The 24828-nt window shown below is 32.9% G+C and overlaps 2 protein-coding genes across 17 annotated transcripts; both read right to left on the reverse strand.

Annotated features, from left to right (window-relative positions):
• Nucleotides 1–6813: 6813 nt before the first annotated feature.
• Nucleotides 6814–14115, reverse strand: LOC108223859 (uncharacterized). 16 transcript variants are annotated; one of them, XR_010292247.1, is made up of 12 exons: nucleotides 13794–14105; nucleotides 13449–13611; nucleotides 12817–13221; nucleotides 12572–12685; nucleotides 12423–12496; nucleotides 11846–11906; nucleotides 11719–11763; nucleotides 10691–10903; nucleotides 9457–10578; nucleotides 9295–9396; nucleotides 7300–7486; nucleotides 6814–7214 (listed from the first exon to the last, which is right to left on the reverse strand). XR_010292247.1 is itself a non-coding variant. In XM_064094274.1 (10 exons), exons 8-10 carry the CDS (start codon nucleotides 10700–10702, stop codon nucleotides 7081–7083), a joined length of 333 nt encoding a protein of 110 aa, XP_063950344.1. In that variant the 5' UTR covers nucleotides 10703–10903; nucleotides 11719–11763; nucleotides 11846–11906; nucleotides 12423–12496; nucleotides 12572–12685; nucleotides 12817–13221; nucleotides 13449–13611; nucleotides 13794–14086; the 3' UTR covers nucleotides 6814–7080. The 16 variants fall into 16 exon arrangements, 1 of the variants encoding a protein (XP_063950344.1); XR_010292243.1 differs by having other exon boundaries at nucleotides 7300–10578; nucleotides 12817–12993; nucleotides 13094–13221; nucleotides 13794–14112; XR_010292240.1 differs by having other exon boundaries at nucleotides 7300–9396; nucleotides 13794–14112.
• Nucleotides 14116–14779: 664 nt separating this feature from the next.
• LOC108219866 (tubby-like F-box protein 5) lies at nucleotides 14780–18147 on the reverse strand. Its single transcript, XM_017393417.2, has 5 exons — nucleotides 17808–18147; nucleotides 17097–17462; nucleotides 16927–17014; nucleotides 15704–15833; nucleotides 14780–15617 (listed from the first exon to the last, which is right to left on the reverse strand). Exons 2-5 carry the CDS (start codon nucleotides 17436–17438, stop codon nucleotides 14993–14995), a joined length of 1185 nt encoding a protein of 394 aa, XP_017248906.1. The 5' UTR covers nucleotides 17439–17462; nucleotides 17808–18147; the 3' UTR covers nucleotides 14780–14992.
• Between the last annotated feature and the right edge of the window lie 6681 nt (nucleotides 18148–24828).

Here is a 24828-nt window from a genome sequence, read left to right on the forward strand (position 1 = left end):
TTCCTCAGTCACATCTACAACAGAAGTGGGAGTCTACCAGCCAATATCATGACAGGCTGCAAACTCTGAATACAGACTCTGAGCCACTTCCCAGGGATCTTCAGGTTGATCCACCAAATGAAGTCTGGGATAAACTCTGGCTGAGCCACCAACATTCTCTGGAGCCAGCAAAAGCTGAAGATTTTCTATCTATGGCAGAGAATAAAATTTCAAACTCTGATGTTATGTCAAGCCTCAAAGGCACAATTCTCTATCTGAAGACATTTCATCCTGCTCATGCCCAGACATCTAAATCAATAGATGGTCTAAGAACAGGTGTGGCTAATATCAAGGAGACAAATGACATGGAGAAGAAAAGGACTCTGCTACCTCTGAAAGAAAATGTACAGAAGCTGGTGACTGCCAATGAATCTCTGGACAAGAGGATGACCATGATTGAATCAACTCAAGAAAGGATGTCCAAGCAGCTTGAAGCCATCCAATCTTCACTTTCTCTGATCACATCAATTCTGATTCCTGATGAGGATGATGTCAAAAAGGGGGAGAGAGTAGCTAAAGTCAAATGCAAGTCTACTACTCAAACTCTGAAGCGAAAGAAGAAGGATGATGATGATGATGTGGATGACTTCACAAAGCACAAGAGATTTCAAGCAGGAACTGGTGGAAGAGTTTCAAACTCTGACAGTTCAAAATCTAAGCAAATGTCTGTTCCAGTGCCAACACATAATGTTACATCTGGGTCAAAGCAAAGACCAGTGGCTGGATCAGATAGACCATTAACTGATGAAGAGCTTGCTAGATTGATTTTTGAACAAGAAAATCCAGAAGCCAAATTGGATTTGGAGTTGATTGCTGCAGAGGAAGCTGAGCTGAAGAAGGAACATGTTGAAGCTATAAACTCTGGAAATATTCAAAAGCCTGCAAAATCAACTACCAAGCCAAAAGAAAAGGGGATATTAATCAAGGAAACTACTGTTGCTGATCAGAGTTTACCAGTCAAAAAGGTATACTCTGAAGATGAATATACATCCAAGGGCAAAAGCAAAGTAGATGAGCACCTTGAAAAAGGCTGGGATAAGAAGAAATATACAACCTCTGACAAAGATCAAGTTGTAAAGGAAAAGAAATCAGAAGCTGCAATCTCTGACAAAGCTCATGTTGCAGAACCTCAAAAAGAAAGATTAACCTCTGACATAGCTCAAGTTAATAAGGATGCAAAGAAAGACACAACCTCTGACAAAGCTCAAGCTGTGTTCAAACCAACAACTACTCCATTAGCTGGATTTGCAAAGCCTAGTCTGATGACTGAGATAAGCTTTGAAAAGGGACCAATTCAACCAATCTCTCATCGTAAAGCAGGAAGAGATAAAGGAGGGCTGGGATCCAAATATGAAAAATTTGATCAGAGTATAGGATCAAGACCAGATGACCCCTCATCTCTATGTGCTCCCAAGACTGGAGCTTTACAAGAAAGAATGGACAAATTAGATTCAGTCCAGTTGGTGAAGAATGACAGAGGAGATAATATTCTTATCTACTTCATATCTGATGGAACAGTATTTAGAGTACTTGAAGCAGATCTCTATGCTAAACACTGGGAGGAATTGAGATATGTATCACACATATTTCAAGTGAAAAACAAGTCATGTCAACACATCTCCAACCTGCTTAAAGATCAAATCAGATGAAAAATGGGTATTACAGGAAACAAAAATGCTGGACCTTTTATTCCAAAATACTTCAACAGTCAAGGACAGCTGGTTGAGATGAAGAAAAATTCAGCCAAAATAGAGACAGTAGCTGGAGTCAGTGCTCTGAGTTTCAATGAAGAATCTGACAAAGGCCACATTATGCTGAATAAGGACATGAAGAAGAACAAGATCTATGATCTCAGAGCTGCAATTTATCAAACTGGAGTTTCAAATCCAGAACTAAGAGATGTAAAGAGACAGATGGTAGCAGCTCTTGAAGAAGCAGAAAAAGAACTCCTCAAGGGATACTTAAAGACTGCTCATGGTGTCTATGAAGTTAGGGAGTAAAGTTTCTGTAAGTTTTAAAAGTTTTCTGTTATATAGTTAAACTCTGTTGCATTTGACTTAAATGTTTTGACATCATCAATTATCTGTTAACTTGCACATAATGTATTTATGCACAAGTTGGGGGAGATTGTTAGATATAATTGATGATTACTAATGTTCTTAAAGTTTGTTTTAGAACAGGAATCATCAGAGTTTAATCTGGAAGCTGATCAGAGTTTAGTAAAGTCTGACAGAGTTTGATAAAGTCTGACAGAGTTTGATAAAGTCTGATCAGAGTTTACATAGTCAAGACTCGTCAGAGTTTACACGTGGAAAGAGCTCAGAAGCGGATATACTTCAAGGAAGGATAGAAGCGGAGGAGTGATTTACTGGCTATGGAAACTAAACAGAAAACTGGAGCAATCTTTGATTGATAGAATTCATAGCTGATTTATAGGATATCAATCAGAGATTGATTTTGTAACTGTGTCTATATAAACACAGATTAGGGTTACTCTAGATGAGTTGAGTTATCGAGTACATTGTTAAGAACCCTAGCAGCTCTTAGTGATACAATATAAATCACTGAGAGAGTTTTTGTAACCATCAAAGCTTTGTGAATATAACAGTTTACTACTTTCAATCTCTAATATTGTCATACTGTGTTACAGATTGTGATCACTATATCATATTATATAGTGAGTTAATAGGACCCAACATAGTATTCATACATGTATTAATTTTTTCTCCAAGCCCTTCCTTATCATATATTTAACATCTACCACGTACTGATCGCCAATAACAAAACTCGAGTATTTTGACTCTTACATATGTTGCCTTCTTAATTTATATTTCATATCATTCTGTTTGTTGATAAAAAAATGTATAAGTTAACTAGGTAAAAAAACAAAAAATCATACCTGCGTGCGTAGCACGGCCCGAAATGCTACTGAGCATATTTTTATTTAAATAAAAATTTGATAAATGAATATATTTTCATTTAAAAAATTTTGCATATTGTTTATTATAATTTTTTATTATTTTATTTAAGATACGAGGGATCGCCGTTAGGCGACGTCGAAAAATTTTAATTATATAATCATTACTATTATCATGTCTTTTATGAATATTTTAGAAATAATTACCTATATTTTTTTTATTATTTTAACTATACATATAATGATTTGGTATTAGATCTATTAACTTATAAGTTTTTATTCCAAACATGATATATTATTATTATATTAAATATTTGGTTATATTAATGATACTAATGAAAAATCTATTCCATTATAAAATCAATAAAGAAACTATTTCATTATAGATATTTATCACGTATATATTTTTATTATCAATTTTCAATATAGGCAATAATTGTAGCATATAATGGAATAGTAATGTGACTGAATTATGACTACATATGTATTTCTTTATTGATAAATTCTTTTGAGATTAATTATTTCTTAACCTATTTATCAATTTTTATTAAGGACGAGAGTAAACTCTATTATCAGCATATTCACCTTAATTTTATAATTAAGAAATGGATCTAAGCTTTATGATCTATATAACGAGGTTAAGTTCATAATTATTTGGTTAAATGACCTTTTAGCCCTTAAAGTTTGGGTGGAAGTTACGATGCGGCCTCGAAGTTTAAAAACGCTCCTTTCGACCCTCAAAGTATATTTGTCGTACCTTTTAGTCCTTATGGCGTATACCGGTATATAACGGGGCTGGACAAAGTTGACATTTCACACGTGAGGGTTAAAAGGGGGATTAAACATTAAGGGTTAAAAGAAACATCTAATGTATTTTAATGTATTCTTTAGGGGTTAAAAAGAACGAGATATATACTTTTAAGGGTTAAAAGGTACGTCCAAACTTTACTCCGAATATGAATTGTCAAGTTTATCCCCCGATTTATACCGGTTTTTTTAGAAAGGGCTAAAAGCTACGACAAAAATACTTTGAGGATCGAAAGATACGTTTTTAAATTTCGAGGCCGCATCGGAACTTCCACCCATACTTCGAGGGCTAAAAGGTCATTAAGCCTAATTATTTATGTTTCTAAATACAATGATTTATATAGTCCGCGTTTTTATAATTTCTGTTGCATGCTTTAATCTTTTCAATCGACATTTTGTATATATTATTTTTAACATCTACAACGTACTGATCGCCAACAACATAACTCGAGTATTTTGACTCTTACATACATTGCCTTTCATAACTTATATCTCATATTATACTGTTTGTTAATAAAAAATGTCGGTTAACTAGATTAAAAAAAAAATCATACCCGTGTGCGTAGCATGGGCCAAAATGCTATGAGTATATTTTTATTTAAATAAAAATTTGATAAATGAGCATATTTTCATTTAAATAACTTAACAATAAAACTTTTCACATACAATTTATTATTATTTTTTGTTATTTTATTTAAGATAAGATGTGTTGCCGAGAAATTTTAATTATATAGTCATTACTATTTTAATGTTTTTTATAAATATTTTAGAAAAAATTACCTAATATTTTTTATTATTTTAACTATACAAATAATTATTTAATAGTAGATCCAGAAACTTATAAATTTTTATTCCAAACAAGAATTATTATTATTATATTAAATATTTGGTTATATTAATGATACTAATGAAAAATCTATACTGTTATAAAATAAATACAGAATCTATTTTATTATAGATTTTTATCACGTAGATCTTCTTATTATCAATTTTATCTATATGCAATAATTGTAGCATATAATTTTAGTAATGTAACTAAATTATGACTACATATGTATTCCTTTAGTGATTTATTCCCTTAAGCTTAATTATTTATTAACCTATTTATTATTTTTTATTAAGGACGGGTGGAAATTCCATCATCACCATATTCACCTTAATATTATAATTAAAGAATGGATGGAAGTTTTATAATATGCATAATCAGGTTAAATTTATACTCCCTCCATCCCCGTGGTTGTTTACGTTCATTGTTTGCACGCATGTTGAGGCTCATATAAAGTATAGTTGTAGAACTTTTTCTAAAATTTTCCTTTTTTGAATATAAGTTTAAGTATCAAATTTTTATTCAGAGAAAAAAATTTAAAAAAATTATATTATGGAACTATACTTTAAATGAGTGTGGAAAAACGTGCCGAAAAGTAACGTAAAGAAATGAGGGGGACAGAGGGAGTAATTATTTATGATTCTAAATATAAAGATTTATAGTCTGCGTCGTTATAATTTCTGTTGCGTTGCGTGATTTTTTTTTTTTCAATCGACATTCGTATATATTATCGTTAACATCTACAACGTACTGATCGCCAATAACATAACGTACTGACCGCCAATAACATAACTCGAGTATTTTGACCCTAACATATGTTGTCTTTCTTAATTATATATCATATCATACTGTTTGTTAATAAAAAATGTATAGGTTAAATAGATAAAAAAACAAAAAATTATACCTGTGCTCGTAGCACGGGCTAAAATGCTAATAAACACATAAAATTTTTATAATCTAAAACTCATAATAAATAGTCTGACTACGCCAACTACCCGTCAGATTTGGGGTTAATCACGAGAAAAAGTATAGATTAAGTTAATAAAAAAGCAGAGAATCAATACCCGTGTGCGTAGCACGGGCAAAAAAAGCTAGTTTGATATATAAGATATGAGTTAAGTTGTATGAAGATTATTTTTCTAGATCGCGGGGATCATTTATGAATAGCAAGTAAAATATTGCATAAAATATTATAAAACGTATAGTTTTGCAAATCATATTATTAAAAATTATTATTTCATCTATAATCTTAAATATGATATAAGTTTTGCATGTAAAACATTACAAAATGTTTTATTCTATAAAATATGTTTAGTCTACTGAACATTTATCGATTTACAAAACATACATCATCTACTTATTAAACATAGACTAGGGAATTATGCCCGCGCTTCGCGAGCTCCCATTAAAATTATTTAAAAATAAATAAAATCAAGCATTGCGAATATGTTTTAAAAATATGTGAATTTATAATATTAGTATCAGCAATTTCATAGGAGAGGATGATCATAAAATAATCCCCTTACTATGAAGAATTCACATATATCTGTAGTGATCCGAAAAAAATAAATATATTCATTTATTCGGACTATAGACTTAAATTCTTCTTGCAAAATAAAATGACGGTCGCAAGAGCAATAAATAAAGTTGTGAGATATATTTTTTATAATCATAGTTATATCTAATTCAAAATATTTGCTTATTAAGAAACAAATTATTAGAATTATGTTTTTTTCTTAATATTACAATTTAATCTAATACGTTGACAAATTATACTTAGTGGATGTGATATATACATATTGACTACATACATAACTCACTAAAATATTATTAATTTGGAAACTAACTCTTTACATACATAAGTAGTATTGAACTCAAATTTTAAATTGTAAATTATAAGTTAGGCTCATGTAAATATCTATTTACAATTATCTATTTCAAAATTATGAACTCGTAAAAATGAAAACACATAGCGGCTAACGTTTAAAATTTATTAGACAGATTAATTTTATTGAGTATGTATCATTTCCTTCAAAAAAATAAAAAACAAAAATTTATTTTTTTCCAAATATGTTAGGTCATTTTAATATTAATTTCCCAAACTTAAAAACAATACATATCGGTCTTTAAAAATTTATTAGTTATCCATATTAACATATGAACTCTTATATAAAAAAATATATCTTACAACTGTCTACATCAAAACTATATCCGCTCCAAAAAATAAACACAACAAATCATATCACATAAAGATATATTGGAAATAATTATATCGAGTTCTTGTCAAATTAAGAACACATGAGAAATATGTAACATACTCAGCATCCTGTTGATCTTTGGCCATTTGGTGTTACATGTCATGGTATGACCTATTGCACTGACATATTGCAAGTGAATCCTTAAAGTATTGTAATATTGTTGCATATAACGTTGAGATCCAGTAAATGATGCAGGAAGAATTACAGCTTTGCCAACATCAGTTGGATCATTATCACCCTTCCGCAAGGCAACCATGGTAAAGATCAGCACGTATAGTATTTAGATGCCTAGATACCCAATCCAATCTATACTGCTCCATTGCGGTGAAAGCATCCACCCAAACGTGCAGCAAGGTGAAGGGTAAGACTGATCATAAAAAAATCATTATCTTATAAGAAATCTTTAACATCAACCATAAGTACTTACTTTAGATTTATTTTTTGTTATTTACCTTCCGAGGCACGAATCATAATCTTGTAGGAATAGTACTCTTTATGAGAGACTGTCTCCCTGTGTTTAGGCTCGCAAGCATCAACATCATCATGCTCAGCTCCCTTCTTTGGTTTCTTCGGACTCTGAAGAGGAATATGCAGATGGAATCCTTCATTCCCAAGGGGAAATAACAAAGGGTATTGCAACTGCATGAAATAAGGATCAGTTTCAAATATCCTTTGCATACCGTTTATTTTGGATTGAATAATTGTATCTCTTATGCCAGTAGTATCAGCATCATCATAAACAATAAAAGCAGCTACTTCCTACAATTGAGTAACATGATTTTTTCGACCACTCGACGACTAAGAAGATATGGTACGAATCTGTGTATCTTCAAATAGCAAGTAGACACTTGACAATCTCGGGATCGCAGTAATCACGACCTTCAATATCTGATACTTATTAGTTACCAATTTTATAATATAATCTATATGCATCTTACAGATGATCAACTTGGTGGGATTAGTCAAAGAAACTTGTATTTACGGAGCAAGCCAGTATTATTAGCAAAAAATACAAAGCTCTGAGAGTTCAGTCCGTCGTAGTTAACCATGTATAAAATAATGAAGAAAGCACCTGTCTGGCATATTATTTGCTTAAACTTACCTGACAAAGTGATTCAAAGCTTTTAAACAGGCGTGTGTGTGCCATGTTTGTTCCCTAAAAAATATTCGAGAGAACTGCATCAAACTAACTTACTGGATTTTATTACACAACCCCAATGCAGAAAGCAGGACACCAGGAACCTTATCCTCCCAAGATTGCAATAATGCCAGGTTGTTCAGTTCGATAGAAATCCACTAAATATTCAATTGACTAAATTGCACTCTCAACGAATTTAGAACATATTTTTCAATAATTAATTACTTCAAAATATGAGCAGGTGTTAACTCATCGATGGTCACCTACTCAGCAGGGATGCTGATACAGCAATAGCTTCTGATGTGAAACTCCTAGAATACGCCACGAACAATAATGAAAAAGCTATGTACTGAATAGAGATTGACTGACCTCTGAAAAGCTTAATAAGAACTGAAAGAATAATATCTCCTACTACGTAATGATTGATGATTATAATCAAGAAGGTGAGTAATTATGTGATTACCTTAGCTACATGTTTGTTTAAAATTATTTCCATTTGCTTTTTGCACTTCAGAAGACAGTGCTCAATGTGTACAGTTTCTGAGTTATCTGGTCAGAAGTGTTTTTGTGTGTGTGTGTGTGTGTGTGTTGTGGGGAGGGGGGGGATTTTAATTAAGAGGTGACAAACTGCAAGTTGCACAAATTTTAATCTGCTAGACTAATAGAAACTGTCTCTTTTGTTCTCACATTATAGAAAAATGTTTTACACCTATGATGCAGGTAAAAATAATAATACAAACTTCAGATCTAAGTTACCCGGACACGGGTATGGGTATCGGATACGGGTACAGATCCAAGAGTCAGATTCGTAGTTTTAGGATAATTAGGATCCGTGGACATGGATCCGGAATTAGACTCGGGTACGGGGACTTGGCACTTAAGCTCCACGCAAGTAAAACTTTATATAGACATTTATTGTACATTCATAAAAATAGTGTCTACTGCACACAAATCACATATGCTGAAAATTGAAGCATAAAATCAACAAGAACAACATAGAAACAAGTCATTTATGGATCTTGATCTCTATAAACAAGTTGAAATAACACCTAAGTTTTCATTTTGACCTGGGATGTTACAAGGTGAGGTGTCCGGTTGTAATAAGAAGGATCCGACACAGATCTCGTACCCACACCCATGTCATGTCCGGTGGACACGGGTATAGACACAAAAATGGAGAGTCCGGGTAACATAGCTTCAGATTAGTGCATACAGCATTTAGATAAAGCCATACTCTGCCCATGCTGAACATGGGTTAAATGTGCTAGTATATAATAGTAGGGCAAATAGATGAAAAAGGATAGCAAACCTGTAACAACAACTAAGTGATCACAGCCCAATGCTACCATTTTAATATGAACTCCATTCAAGCATTCAACTTTAGTCGGTGAAGAAATTATTTTGGAGGCCTCTGCAGATATATAAAAATTAATTTATATTGAACTGTTTAGATTTATTTTTTGTTATTTACCTTCTGAGGCAAGAATCATGATCTTGTAGGAATAGTACTCTTTATGAGAGATTGTCTCCCCGTGGTTAGGCTCGCAAGCATCAACATCATCATGTTCAGCTCCCTTCTTTGGTTTCTTCAGATTCTGAAGAGGATTATGCAGGTGAAATCCTTCATTCCCAAAGGGAAATAACAAAGGGTATTGCAACCTCATGAAATAAGGATCAATTTCATATATCCTTTCCAGACCATTTATTTTGGAGTGAAAAATCGTATCTCTAACTAAGTTACCCGGACACGGGTATGGGTATCGGACACGGGTACGGATCCAAGAGTCAGATTCGTAGTTTTAGGATAATTAGGATTCGTGGATGTGGATTCGGAATTAGACTCGGGTACGGGGACTTGGCACTTAAGCTCCACGCAAGTCAAACTTAATATAGCCTGATTTATGGTACATTCATAAAAATAGTGTCTATTGCACATAAATCACATATGCTGAAAATTGAAGCATAAAATTAATAGAACAACATAGAAACAAGTCATTCAAGGATCTTGATCTCTATAAACCAGTTGAAACAAGACCTAAGTTTTCATTTTGACATGGGATGTTACAAGGTGAGGTGTCCGGTTGTAATAAGAAGGATCCGACACAGATCCCATACGCACACCCATGTCATGTCCGGTGGACACGGGTATAGGCACAAAAATGGAGAGTCCGGGTAACATAGATCTCTAATGCCAATAGTATCAGCATCATCAGAAACAATAAAAGCAGCTACTTCATCCGATTGAGTAACATGGTTTTTTCGACCACTCGACGGCTGAGAAGATATCAAAACCAACTTAAACTCATCAAGTTCATTACTCTGGAAACAATCTCTTGCATACGAAATGATTCAACCAATTTATTATTTTGGTCCAACATAGCCAACAGAGATTGTACAATGTCAGGATCTATAACATCGGATGTACCACCCAATGCTTGGACTTAAAACCACCCGTCAACAAAGACGCTAGTGGTTCAGGTGGCTGAGGTTCTTTTGGAAGCTTAACATTTCTGTTCTTGCAAGGTGCTTGGCTTTTGGACGTCTTATTATTACACTCTTCATTCCACATTTGTGCACCACAAATTCCACACAACTTAAACATAATTAGATAATGTTATATCAGAGAAAATATATTAAAAGAGACTGGAAAATAGGAAAGAGATGATTTCAAACAGCTATAAACGTATTTAGAGGTTGAGCAATACCATTATCTGCATTATGAAAGTCTTCCATTATATTGCACATCTCTGAACGTAGATCATTTGCTTGACTGTTATTCCTTTTGTGAACTTGCGTGGGAGGGAGTTGGAATGTGATATTAGATTTTGCTGACATGTTGCAATTAGATGCGCCTGGTAGTGATTTTCAGCACAGCTGAGTCATGTTATTTACATCAATGGGAGTGAAAGGAGTGCGACCTGAGAGAGAAAAATGTTAGATTATAAGGAACTGGTATAATGTATTTCATGCTACCTTAAGTCATGATTGCAGCAGATTTATAATATTTCATGCTGCCCTTAAGTAACAAAGATAACTTGATACCAAAAATTCATATCCCTAAATGGATACTTGCACACCAGATACTAAATATGGTAAATCCCCAAATGGTATTATATTATTTAATAATGCAGTACAATACACATGTTTATTATTTAAATGGTCTGTTTCAGTGTCGTCCTAATATATGTGTATATGTAATTATATTTGCCTGCAGGATGAAAAGGTTTTTGTTTATCATATAAGATTAACATTGTTGAGCAGTGTAATGTGTGATATGAATTTAGGAATTATATTATTATATATCTAACTTGATATTTTGGATTATTTGTCATTTTTTGTAGTGGCTTATGCCAACTGAGGGAGATCTTTGGAACCTGAAGGTGTAGAGAAGACATGGCGAATTAAGCAGGAGTCCATTGCTCGCAAAGTAGATATATCTAGCTCAAGGAATCAATATGATATTTTCCTTCCAGGTTATTAGTTCAGTAACTTCTTTTCAATCTTGCTTCACATTGTGTTTTGTATATTATATAAATTTCTTGGGCGCCATTGTTTTTATTTATCTTGTGCTATATATAAGTTTTGAGGAACCTATTGGTACAAAATATTATATAACTATAAGAAACCATGCAACTTACTCTGTATTTAAGATGTTAATTTCATAACCAAAACTTTAAGTAAGTTCTGGCAAAAAAAAAAAAAAAAAAAACTTTAAGTAAGTTGTTGTCCATACCATACAACTTTTCGATTTTTGGTCCATGTTTCCGACTCTTCATAGCTATGAATCATGAACAACTAATCGTTAAAGTTCTTGATAATTTAATTTCATAAATTGTACTAACATGGAGCATGAGAGAAACCTGGATTTGTAATTCACTTCCTCAAAAAATCAAGTCATACGGGGGATCTTTTTTATGTATCCTGGTGGAAAAAGAACACATGATTCATATATTAGAAAGGGGAAAAAAGAGCTCTAAAAACTTACACATAGGATAGTGAATGTATTAGATTCTGCAAATCATCAGGCGAGAAACCAATTTCGTCAACTAAGACGTTTATCCCATGCTAAAGCTAATGCCCTTATAAACTTGATCTGATTTCTGCAAGAAGAATCTCTTCACATTGATGCATTAAACTGAAGCTAACCTAAATTTTGAATCCACAACACATTCATAAAAATAAAAATAAAAATATAATGTTGTATAAGTTGTTTATTCATAAAACACTTTATGACCTTTGAATTATACTAACCATAAATAAGAAATCATACATGGCAAATTATAACAAAATCAAAATAAATTGAATCCAAAAGAATTAAAAGACAAATTCTTTCCATTCAAATGCCTATAATATCAAAAAAAAATCAAAAAAGATGTTCAAAAAATATTCCTTCTGTATCACAATACAAATATTTCATTTGCACAAAACTGTTCTAACCTTTCTCAAATTTCTTGGTAATGAAATCAATAGAAATCGTGGGTGAGTGGATTGTAGTTTAGATTGATCTCCACCTACAAAATCAACCTAAGCAGATAAGATGACCTATTATCAAACACGTTCAATACCATGCACTCAATTAATCATACCTGCAGCGTCTGTACAAAAAATCCGTGAATTGATGCTTATACGTGCAGTTCAGATTCAGTAACCCAGGAGCCAAATGGATGTAAACCTGGTTCAAAACCCGTCTAGCAAAGGAACTGCGTTTGAAAACCCATGCTTTAGTTGGACGCCGCAGTTAAAGGCATGAAAAATGGAGCCGTAGAAATAAATGTGTCCATAATCTATTACAGGATAAAAATAAAGAAACTGAATAAAAACATAGAAGTACCCAATATCCTTCCGATGCTTCTAATCCCAGCAGAAGCAACACCAAACCAAATCTGTGGAAATAACTAACCCCACACTACAGCATAAATCCATGACACTAATCCACAACTGCACTAAAAAATACCACCAGCTATCCACACATGACATCCAAACCCTACAGCACATGCAATTAACAACCCTAGAAAGAACTCCACTGATATTACATCAAGCTGAATAGGAAGAAACAAAACTCCAATGCATGCACCAGACTCTATTAAAAACATAGAAAAAATCAACACCTGGCCAGAAAACAAAAGCATTGCGATTGATTTATTGATTTCCCTCGAAGGTGTAATTAGTTATCTCCAGCTTTAACCAAGGTGTTGAACGTAGAAAAAATCAACACAGGGAAGGGATTCTGACTTGTCTATCGATGGAAAACACGCATTAGAAATTTGAACAGACACTACTTTCATGTACTCATAAAAGTTCAAGTTTATAGATAATTAACATGAAAATTCTCTCAGAACTTTTATCAAACATTTAAAATGTAGAATCAAAACCACAACTTTTATCAAACCTCTAAAGTCACGAACAACAAATTTGAAAATTATTTGAGTTTTTAAATAGAGGGAAAGGATATTACAAACATACGTATATTAGGATCCAGATTTTCATTCGATCCAAACATAGGCCTTGATTGTTTATTGCTTGCAAACGCGTCCTCAACGGTGTATGCAGCCGAACCCATCCCAGTGTCGAGGCTAGCAGACTTATGCTGCGATACCCGATATACACATGATTGATTTGAAGGCGACTGCAACACAGTAGAAAACAATTAGCCCAGGAGAAAAGAGTGAAACACAGGAAGCATACATCAGTTGATTCATTTGCTGGCTTTGTTGATGTTGTACGGATTATGATCACTACATGTGTTGTCGAAAAACATATACACATAACACAGATTCAAAACACAAAATGGGGATCAAAAAACACGACCTGGAGACTGCTGTATACATCAGTGGTAGAAGATTCCGAGATGATCCATAAAGCTTGAAGATGGTTTTGCAAGATCTGCAATTATGCCCGCGCTATGCGAGCTCTCTTAAAAAATTTTGTAATCGGCAGAAGATCGTAGATATGAGCCATAAGGTTGAAGATTGTTTTGACAGACTCTTAATTCAAAATTTGAATGCACGATCAAAACATCGCAAAGATAGCAACTGAAATGGGTTACTGGGTTAGCGGGTTACTGGGTAAACGGGGTTACGGGGCAGGCAAAATAGTGGGTATTTTTTGGAGCATGCATTAAAAATAATATATGGAATGGAATGGAATATGGAATATGGAATATGGAATATGGAATATGGATGATATTCAACATAATGTATACATGATATTTGTAGAATATATTTTACAAACCAATGTAGTTTGTAGTATTTTGATTGCAAAACATATCTATTCTCCACGGTCTTCGATAAAATAGTGGTCTTTCATAGAACATTCCTTGATAAAATATACTCCCTCTGTCCTTTTCATTTCTTAAAAAAAAAATTTCACTGCTCGACACGCATTTTAATGCGTCTATAAAACATAGTTGTATAATTTTTTTCTAAAATTTTCCTTTTCTGAATAAAAAATTAAATATCAAATTTTTATTCGGAAAAATAATTTTTTTTTAAAAAATTATCAACAATCATTTATTAGCAGGGAGAAATTTGTATCTTTCCATTATAAATAACGAAAGATACTAACAATCACTGAACGATCATTTGTCAGGCAAGAAAACTTGTATTTTTCGTCACTAGTAAAGTTTAAAGAATATTACCAACAATCACTTGTAAACCGTAAACGTCATCTCCATTTTATTTCAATACATTGTTAAAATTTGTAGGTTAAAATTGTTTGCACTAGAACACAAACCTGTATATAGATTGAAGATATAGTTATATAATAATATAATATATAGATGATAGACAGATGGATGACATGAAAACAAGATGTGTTGCAGAAAATTATCCAATCCAGCTATAGAATAAAATTATGGAGAAGACCACTTTCTTAAGCGACTGTCCTCTCTAACTTGTAAGATCTGTAAAGACATTACAATGTACAACTTTGAGTACACATACTTAAGGTTTTGAGGAAGCAGCTACGAAAACGGTGCTCTAGGAAATCCATGTAAATAAGAATAACATTCATTCACATGCTGGTTTGGTGTCAAAGCTGCTCAAGCATATGGCAAAGGCTTGGAATGCAGATATCGGGTAGGAATAATCCATGGTGAATATGTCTTTTCCAATCTTCCCAAACTGTAGAATAACTCTCTCTTGCTCCGCCTCTGATACATTGTCTGAAGGATCAACAGCTGCAACAAGCTGAAAATTCTTTACTGAAGCTACAGTCACACGGCCTTTAAAATTAAGGCACCAGCATTGTAACTGTTCATGCCATCTAGGAGACTTATTTTTAAGAACCAGCGACTCAGAAGGAAATTTCAAGGAGCTACAATCTCTGGCAAGCTGTGCTTTTCTTTCAGACACTAAGAAAGAAGATGTTCTTGCAACAGAGTTTGGTAGTGACATTGGTGTTGGGGCTGTCCCTCCTTCCTGAATCGAGGAGAACGGAATTGTCTGCATATCACAATTCATTCTCCTGGGCCCTCTTGTGCGGAGGACATTAAGCTCATAGGAAATGGTTGCTGTGTGGTAGTTGCATGCTATAGAATGCAATCTCCGACCCGACTTACTTTTAGATAGAGCTGCTGCATCATCTGAAGATTGGTTGTCATATATCTTGAACTTTGTGCCCATAAAATTAGACCTGATAACAACAATTAGAAAAAAATATTAAAAACATAGAAGCATATTCAATTATGCAAAGATCCTTCTATTGTAATTGACACCTGCCTCAATCTGCCAATATATGTGTTACTGGATCGAGAAAAATTGTCTGCAACCAAAGATATTACAAATTCCGTGCTTGTCGGTTTCCTGATCTTTTTGGCTGCTAACAATAGCTTATCATTCCCATCCTCAGCTGTCATTCATGTACTCTGACTTGTTAGATTTTCTTCATAAATGTATTACATAAAGTGCGTGATTTGAATGTCGTGTAATAATCAATTCTGAATACATATGACAGTTGATGTCATCACACAAAGTCAATACTCAACGAAAAATAATATATTAAAATATTTTTCTTAATGCAAACATGTAAATCCTTTTTTACAGGAACAGAGAGAGATTCGATTTTACTGCTACAAGTATGTGTAAGATACTTAGATATATACTCAACGAAAAATAATATATTAAAATCTTTTTCTTAATGCAAACATGTAAATCCTTTTTTATAGGAACAGAGAGAGATTCGATTTTACTGCTACAAGTATGTGTCAGATACTTAGATGTATAGAATAAAAAAAATAGTTACTGGCTAATCACTGTTTCAGGCTTCTGGTCATTAGCTCTTGTAACTTAGATATATAGAATAAAAAAAATAGTTACTAGCTAATCACTGTTTCGGGCTTCTGGTCATTAGCCCTTGTACCGGGATGCTTGGCCAAACTGCTTCTTTTATCATCAACTACAGTATATATTACTTGATGTTTAAACACAATTGACAATTGTATATATAACATCTCATTATGTCAGCAGCCGCGCAATCGTCAGCTTAAAGTTTTGACTATGACAAATGAGTATACCTTCAGCTATGATCGAACATTAAACTGCTCAGAAAGAATACCATCTTTATGATAAGTTTCCTGGGAACTATAAATTGGTGTCCATCTGATTACAAAGAATTTTGTAAACATCAACTTCAAAGAGAAAGTATCTGCCGCCATCTACCACTAGAGTAATAGGCACCTAACTTTTATAATGCATAAAAGAACCCTAAAAATATGAACAGAACTGATACAGACAATCGAGACCTTCCAAACATAGTTTAAAACCCTGTACAACTTATTTAAAAATGATTGAATAAATGGCAAGGAAATATAGCCTTCCTTAGAGTACCACAAAGTTACTACTTCTCATGAGTAGGTGGTAAGTAGAGATTAATGCACAAGATCAGCTTAACCTAATAGATTGCAACCAACAAAAGTAGGTACATATTGAGAAACATGACTTACAAGGAGCTAGACTGCCGTACAAGCAAAAAGTGGAAGAGGCCCGGTCTCTTCTGATAAAGCACTGGATTGGGGCATCACGAGGACCAGGCTACATGAAAACAAAAGAAATTAATACGACAAGAGCAGGCTGGGGAATTAACAGGAATACAATAGCAGTGATAAATCAGTACCTGCTTCAGCGAAATGGGAAAGGTAAGCCTCCCACATTCCTCCGGAGTCCTGACAATCTCCTTAGTAACATCCCTCCATGACTTGCACACTGATGCACAAGCAACCACAGCATTTCTAGCAGGCCACGACTTCTCACTCTCTTCAACCCTTTGAATTATATCCAAAAGCAATTCCGGAGGCATATCTGCCCATTTACCCTGCTCAATCGGTTCAGACGGGGCTAAATCAGGTGCAATATGTGATCGTGCACGGTTACGCCAATGCTTCCCTTTCCCCCGATTCTTCCTCCTAATCGCATCTCTCAGCTCTCGCCATTCTCGCACAAGGAATTTGAGAGACATCTTATTCGATGTCAACGTACTTCCCTTCACCACATAATAAAGCACAAACATTATAACAAGCCAACCGAATCACGGATACTAAATAATTAACTTGGCATATAAAATTCCTTTCCACTTTTTCGAATCCGCATTTTCCTTTATCAAAGATTCTCATTTAACTAATAGGCAAACAAACATAACCACCAACTGCAAATCAAGATCCACATTCCACCACTAACAAATTCAAATCTCAAAAAGCCCTCATTTTTTTTCAATTATACCACAATGCCAATAACATAATCAACAATTCAATTAAATTCAACGCTAAACAAAAAAAAACAAATCTTTATAATCACAAACGACACGAAGAAAAGCGAAAACAACACAAACCTGCACAAGAAAAGCGTGAAGACGAGGACTAGACAGGCGATTAAATATATATAATGAGATCTCGAAATGAAAATCGATTATTAAATAAAAGATTTATATATAGACAGATCGGGGAAGTTGAATGATGAGAAGATTATAAAATGGCAAGCATGATGGAAGTGAAAAGAGCAACCGGAGGAGGTGGGAATGGCCGGAAAACCACCAGCACCGCCACCGACGACGGCAGGTGGGTGACCGGCGAGAATGTTCTCGAAAATATGACACGCACGCACAACAAGTGATGAAATCAACCCCGCGCTTTAACTTTTTGTGTTGATGGGTTTTCGAAATCCTAGCCGTCGGTCTAATATAGGACTACTATACTACCACTATATCATAATTTTTTCCCTTTTTCATTTTATTATTTTATCCATGTAAATGGCACTTTTTAGATAGGCAGGAGTAAAAGTTACTCCCTCCCCGTTTTGTTTTGTGCTTTTCTTCAAATCAAAAAGGATTACATCCGATAAGAAGTTGGGAACAACCTCTTCCCACTCCTATACTCCCTCCGCCCCAATCAATTCTATACAGTTTCCTTTTTGAGATGTCCCATCATTTCTATACATTCCTAAAATAGTAATTTTTTACAATATAAAACACTATTACCCCTACTACATTCTTCCACTATCTCCATTCGATAATAATAAAAACACTATTACACCCACTACTTTCTTCCACTATCTCAAATCTATTATTAAAAATAAATGGATCACACCACTTTACCCACTTTTCATCTAACTTTACTCATTTCTTACGCTTTTTCTTGGTCTCCGTGTCCAATCCCGATATATATTATTCATGGGGACGGAGGGAGTATAAGCTAACAAAGAACGAGACGCTTTTGAAAGTAAATGAGCGATTTCATTCGCAGACCTATGCACAAAACGCACATAAGAGTTTAAAATATTTCCATCTCTATTCTATATATTATTTGACTTGTTTTAAGTAATTCATGAGTTTAGATGATATCTAAAATTAAATTTTTCCTAGCAAAATCTAATATATCAAACTTTTGTTGAAAATAATTTTTTTTTAATGTATATTAATTTCATCTATCCGGTAGGTCCATTGAAAGTAAAGAGGTCTTGGTTAAATTAGACATATAAAAGATTAGGTAAAATTTGTTAAATCGGTAAGATATTATACTTTGACAGTATTGGCTAGTGGTCGTCTATAATTTAAAAATAATATTTTAATATTTAGATCGTTATAAATAAAATATATCGCTTTAATATGGTAATAGATGATGTGTAATCTTCCTACAGATTTCTTAAAAATGTAGAGGTTCGACAAATATAATTATATATACAGGTTGACTATAATTATAAAAAAGGAAAATGAGAGTATGGTAGTGAAATATTTTTAAGTGATTATTTATAACTTTTTATTTTTGATATGTCAACTAATTTTTTAATTAAAATTTTTTTATGGTTGAAATTAAAAGGTCCAAATTTTAATATTACAAATCATAATAACATGGACCACTGATATATATATATATATATATATATATATATATATATATATATATATATATATATATATATATATATATATATATATATATATATATATATATATATATATATATATATATATATGGTTTGGGTTCAGTGGAGACTGCAATTTTTTGGAGACTTGGAGACTTCCATCCAAACCCTTAATCAGATCTTAATCCAATGGTTCATATAATTCGGTTTATAAATTAAAAAAAAACTGCTTCAACTCTCCGTATAAAAACCCGTATCTATACACAAGCATAGTATCTGTATCGTATCCTTATAGATAAAAACGGCCGGCAGTTACAACAGCGGCGTCATTTTCAATAGACTTCGTCTTCCCGAAATGCTCGGCGGGCGTTACAAAGTCATCATCATCATCAGTTTGCTCTGTGCCAAGGCTCAAATTCCCAATACCCCGTGGTGACCTGGAAACTAAACTTGGCCGCTTAGAACTGCTCTTAACCCCAGCTATAACTGCCCCATTATGCATTTTGTTTTGTTGTTTTTCTCCTGTGTAGGTTTCAAGGTTTCTCCGTTTTTGAAATGGTGTTGCGCTATCACCGTCTAGTGTGATATAAACCGGTGGTCTCTTGGGCCAGTTGTACACCCAGGGACTCTCAATTAGTCTAGCACTCCTTCTTCGCTCTGCACAATAAGATAACAACGAAGATGGTATAAGTTGACATATACCAAAACTACACAGTACCTTTTGACAAAAAATTATATCAGATTTGGGCACCCAAATATTTATACAAGCAACAGCCAAACATATTCACCACTGCTCGTCTGACATTGTACTTTAACTACCAAGGCACAACAACATTTGACCAACATTACAGTTTAAAATAGTCATGTTCAACTTGGCATGAATAGCAAACTAAACAAACATAACCTACAAAGGCACAAACATAACACTGCATATTTTTACCACAAACATAACTACCACTCTCTTATTTCATACACATGTATACCAAGTGAGTTTACCTCTAATTTGTAGCATAATAGCTTCAACTACGAAACGTATCGATGTCCGGCAAATTATAAATTTACAATAAAAAGCGCTTCAAGTAGTAAGATAGGGCAAAGGTTCACCCACATTTTTCTAATAATTCACAGGAACACATTCAATTACACGATCCCCCAAATTCTTTTCCTGATTCGATTCCCCAGTCGCCCAAAAAAACAACAAGGCACCAGTAGACAATGCCTCATGAGATAATAACTCAAATAAGCACATTGTCTACTATTACGGATGAGTGTAACCCAACTTAGCCTAGAAATACATCACTCACAATGCTGTTTTATACTACAACACTGAAAATTCATCATACGCACACAAAATCATCAAAAGAACACAAGTATACACCAAAAGTGAGGGGGGTAAAATCAAAAAATGTAGCGATCTTAGGGGAACAAGATAGAGGTAACTGCACTTGAATCCCTATTAGTGCGGGATAGACTCTCACATACGGTATCGTATGTTTTTTACAGATCAATACGCTGGTTTTTAATTTAAATAAATAATCCAGCTGTCACCCATCTCTGCCGTGCATTTTATTTTAAATCTAATGGTTGTAGGAGGGGTCTCCAAGTACTCCAAAGAATAAGTACTCTAAGGACCCCAACTCATATATATATATATATATATATATATATATATATATATATATATATATATATAGAGAGAGAGAGAGAGAGAGAGTTAAGTTCTATGAAGTACATATAAACATTGGAGTATTGGAGTACAAATCATAATTTTTTAGTTTAATCATAAATAAAACTTTGATTATCCAAATTTATATATAATTTATCATTTATATGCAGTATTAAACATAATTGTCAATTAATTATTAATATATTTCAACTTTAACAAGTATTAAGATTGTTGTTCTGCTTATAAGTTATATTGCAGAACATAATATTCTACGATTTATAAAAGTAATTTGTTCTATCTTTTGATGACAATGTTTATGTTGTAGAACATAATCTGCAGGTTGTGGGATGTTTACAAATATTGTAGAACAAAATAATTAAGATTCAAATGATTAGATTATATTTTATGATTCTAATACTTCAAAATTTTTTGTACTCCATAGAACTTAACTCTATATATATATATATATATATATATATATATATATATATATATATATATATATATATATATATATATATATATATATATATATATTTCCTTATATAATAAATATAAATTTTGATCGATGATAGTTGTATAATTATACACATGGCCGATATTTCGGTGAAATAATTATTAGACAACCTTTTAGATTTTCTAGCAATTATTTGGAAACTTATTCTAATATTTTAATAATAAAAAATTATATATTTTTTCGTTGTGTATACCAATATCATCTAGTATATATCTTTTTAGGGTAGCAGTCCACATCAATTAATGACTATGCAGCGGTTAAGTAACACATAGGTTTTGGGCTATTGAATGAATATCCAGCGGCTAGGATCATATTAAAATTTTAAGATGTCCGGCGGACGGGGATTCTCATGTACAACGCTAAAAAAGCACTGTACATGAGAATACCCGTCCAGCGCTAAAAAAACGCTGAACATATTAAAATTTTAATATGATCCTGACCGCTGAATATGCATTTAACGATCCAAAATCTGTAGATTAATTAAACTGTCCCTCACATATAACTGCAAGTGACCCGAACCCACCTTTTTAATACTAAGGGCCGAAGTCGGGGGAACATGAGATTCAAATTACAGGGCTAAAGACTTGATTTTTGAATTCCAAATCGGTCCACGTGCACGTGAATTTCTCTTTCCATTATCTTACTGTTATTTATTGATATTTTAACTAACAACATCTTTACTTGAAATATTTTAATTAATAAATATTTTTATAAATATAATTATTAACAAAATTAGAGTCAGTAAAAATTCAACATCTAATTAAAAAATAATTATTGATATGTGTATATGGAAATATTTAAAAGTGATTTTATTTAAGAAAAAGGAAAACATACAGGATCAAAGTATCCTGTCTCTTCGAATTTCATGGATCTGCAGCCTGATTCTCAGATGAAATAACTACGGAATATCTAGGCTATACATACGTTTATCAGGTTAAATTGTAAGATTTCTTTTAAATAATTTATACAAAAGGAGGATCAATTCATCATAAAAAAAAAAATGTCACAAGTTCATTTTATTTCGTCTGTGTGTATCGGGCAGAGAGTTTTGCAGTCGTCCCATATGCATGCTATGCTGCATATCATCATTCATTTATTAATAATTATTAATTAATTATGAGATAAAAAGTAGCATGGGGATGGGATTACATTACTTACCAGTTACCAGCTTCATTCCCCACTCGAGATCCTGATCTTCTCAACATGCCCGTATCAACCTATCATCCTTCCTTGTGTATTGAATCTGGATTTATATAAACAGGACTAAGAAATCCTATCAGTTTACGAGGATATGATTGTTTATATACTGCCTAATTATACCATTTTATGAGTACGATTGGATAGTCAAGTCATGGGTTTATCATTTCAGGACACCCAGATTTGATTCTGATTTATCCGAGAAATATTAGAACAAATAGTGCAGTGGACGACACATTAATTTTTTTTAACCACAACGAACAAATGAACTTTAAAAGAAGCCCACATTTTATTTTTCAAATTTTGTGAAAAAATACAAGCAGAAAAATATTAAAAATAATAAAGATATGATATCAAATCTTGGAATTGGAAGATACATGAGAGTTATAATTGTATGCTTTTAATATTATATACATGAAATCTATATAAAAAATATATTTTTGTTTAAAATTCTGGGGGCGCGTGACTCTGGAGGGCACAACGTGCCTCCGCCACTGGATGGTGGGTTTATCCTCTGTTGTCCTCGGACACTCAATTCGACTCTGACTCATTTGAGAAGTATTAGAACCAATAGTTTTATAAACTAGCACGAATTGTCCTTCGTGCGAGGTATGGTATGTTCTCGTATGTGTCGATGTTGTTAGTTTTGTCATTGTTCGATAATATAAATGATAGAGAGTTTATTAATGTGTTAGGATTGGGTTCTTGTTGTTGCATTCTTCTACCAGTGGAGTATCACTTTGATATTCAACTGGTTGACGCATCATCATCATACTTCTCCGACAGTAGAGTATCTTGTGGTATTTAAAGCCCTTTAACCGAATATTCAAATTTTGATCAAATATTGTTGGAAATTGGTTATTTTGACATATATACATCCAAGAATTTAATTAAGTTTATGTGTGTGTGTGTTGTGTCATTTTTAGTGGAGTATCATACTGATACTCCTCTACTCGTGGAGTATCATCCTGATATTCAAAAGGTTGTGATGTATCACTATGAGAATCCTCTCACAGTCAAATATTTTGTGGGTATTATGACCCTTTATACTGAATGTTTGTATATTGCTTAAATGTTGTTCAAGCACGAGTATGCTTTGTATTTGGAGCCCCTTCTTACTGAATATTGATATTTTGGTCAAATATTGTTGGAATTGGTTATTTTGGTCGGGCATTCACTCAAGAATTTAATTAAGCTTTCATAAATACAGTAAAAACTCTATAAATTAATAATGTCGATACCGGAGAAAGTTAATAATTTAGAAAGTTATTAATTTATCGATAAATTAATAATTACTAATTTGAAGAGTTTTAACTGATTATATTGTACATACCAAACAAAACGACATAATGTATATAAATTAATATACTAAACAAAAAGACAAATTAGTCTATTCCTCTTAGAATTACATTACGGCGAACCTTGAGACTCAATGTAAATTAGTAACTAGTGTGTTCATATGTATTGAAAATCAATAATGACTTGTAAAGAACTGTACGGTAAATGTAATCAAGAAGAATAAATGTGTTCGACTTCAACATATTCTCAAGTGAGTTTGGCATATATAAATTACTTGAATATGTTAGTATTCAAATCATATCTCACAAGATGGCTTCTCATCAAAAAGGTGTTGCAAAATCTAAAAGTAAAACAAACAACTATTGAAACATATTTCAACAGGGTGTAATATTTTTTTTTCCAGTTTTATGTATTATATTTATGATTTTCTTGAGGCCGAAAATTATAAAGGGATCTTCCAAAAAATTATTATCTTATTATTTTATCGAATTTTTCAATTTTTTACATTGGCCCAAGACGGGACCGGACAAATTTATTATTTTAGAGAGTTTATTAATTTACCGAGTATTAATTTAAAGAGTTTCTACTGTATATATGTTGCTCCCCTTGCCACTTTCCGACAATGCAAATGACAGAGAGTTTATTGTTGTGTTAGGTTTGGGTCCCTGTTGTGATAGTATGGTGTAAACATGTCTTTTATTGATTGAGCACAGCACAAATCATTATCATGAGTTAAAAATAGTTATCCTTAAAACAATGCGGACCAAGTATTACTATGATATTCCTTTAGTAGTGGATTATCACATTGATATT

This window comes from Daucus carota, chromosome 5 (genome assembly GCF_001625215.2).
Source record: "Daucus carota subsp. sativus chromosome 5, DH1 v3.0, whole genome shotgun sequence".
Classification (NCBI taxonomy): domain Eukaryota; kingdom Viridiplantae; phylum Streptophyta; class Magnoliopsida; order Apiales; family Apiaceae; genus Daucus; species Daucus carota.

What these genes read in the sequence shown, in the direction of transcription:
- LOC108219866 (XM_017393417.2), bottom strand. Translation starts at nt 17,438, where the DNA reads ATGTCTCTCAAATTCCTTGTGCGAGAATGGCGAGAGCTGAGAGATGCG. An exon ending in TTCCCATTTCGCTGAAGCAG is followed by an intron (nt 17,015 to 17,096) that starts GTACTGATTTAT and finishes GTTTTCATGTAG; the next exon opens with CCTGGTCCTCGTGATGCCCC. An exon ending in ACATATATTGGCAGATTGAG is followed by an intron (nt 15,618 to 15,703) that starts GCAGGTGTCAAT and finishes TGTTGTTATCAG; the next exon opens with GTCTAATTTTATGGGCACAA.
- LOC108223859 (XM_064094274.1), bottom strand. An exon ending in TATGATTCGTGCCTCGGAAG is followed by an intron (nt 7,215 to 7,299) that starts GTAAATAACAAA and finishes TTTTATGATCAG; the next exon opens with TCTTACCCTTCACCTTGCTG.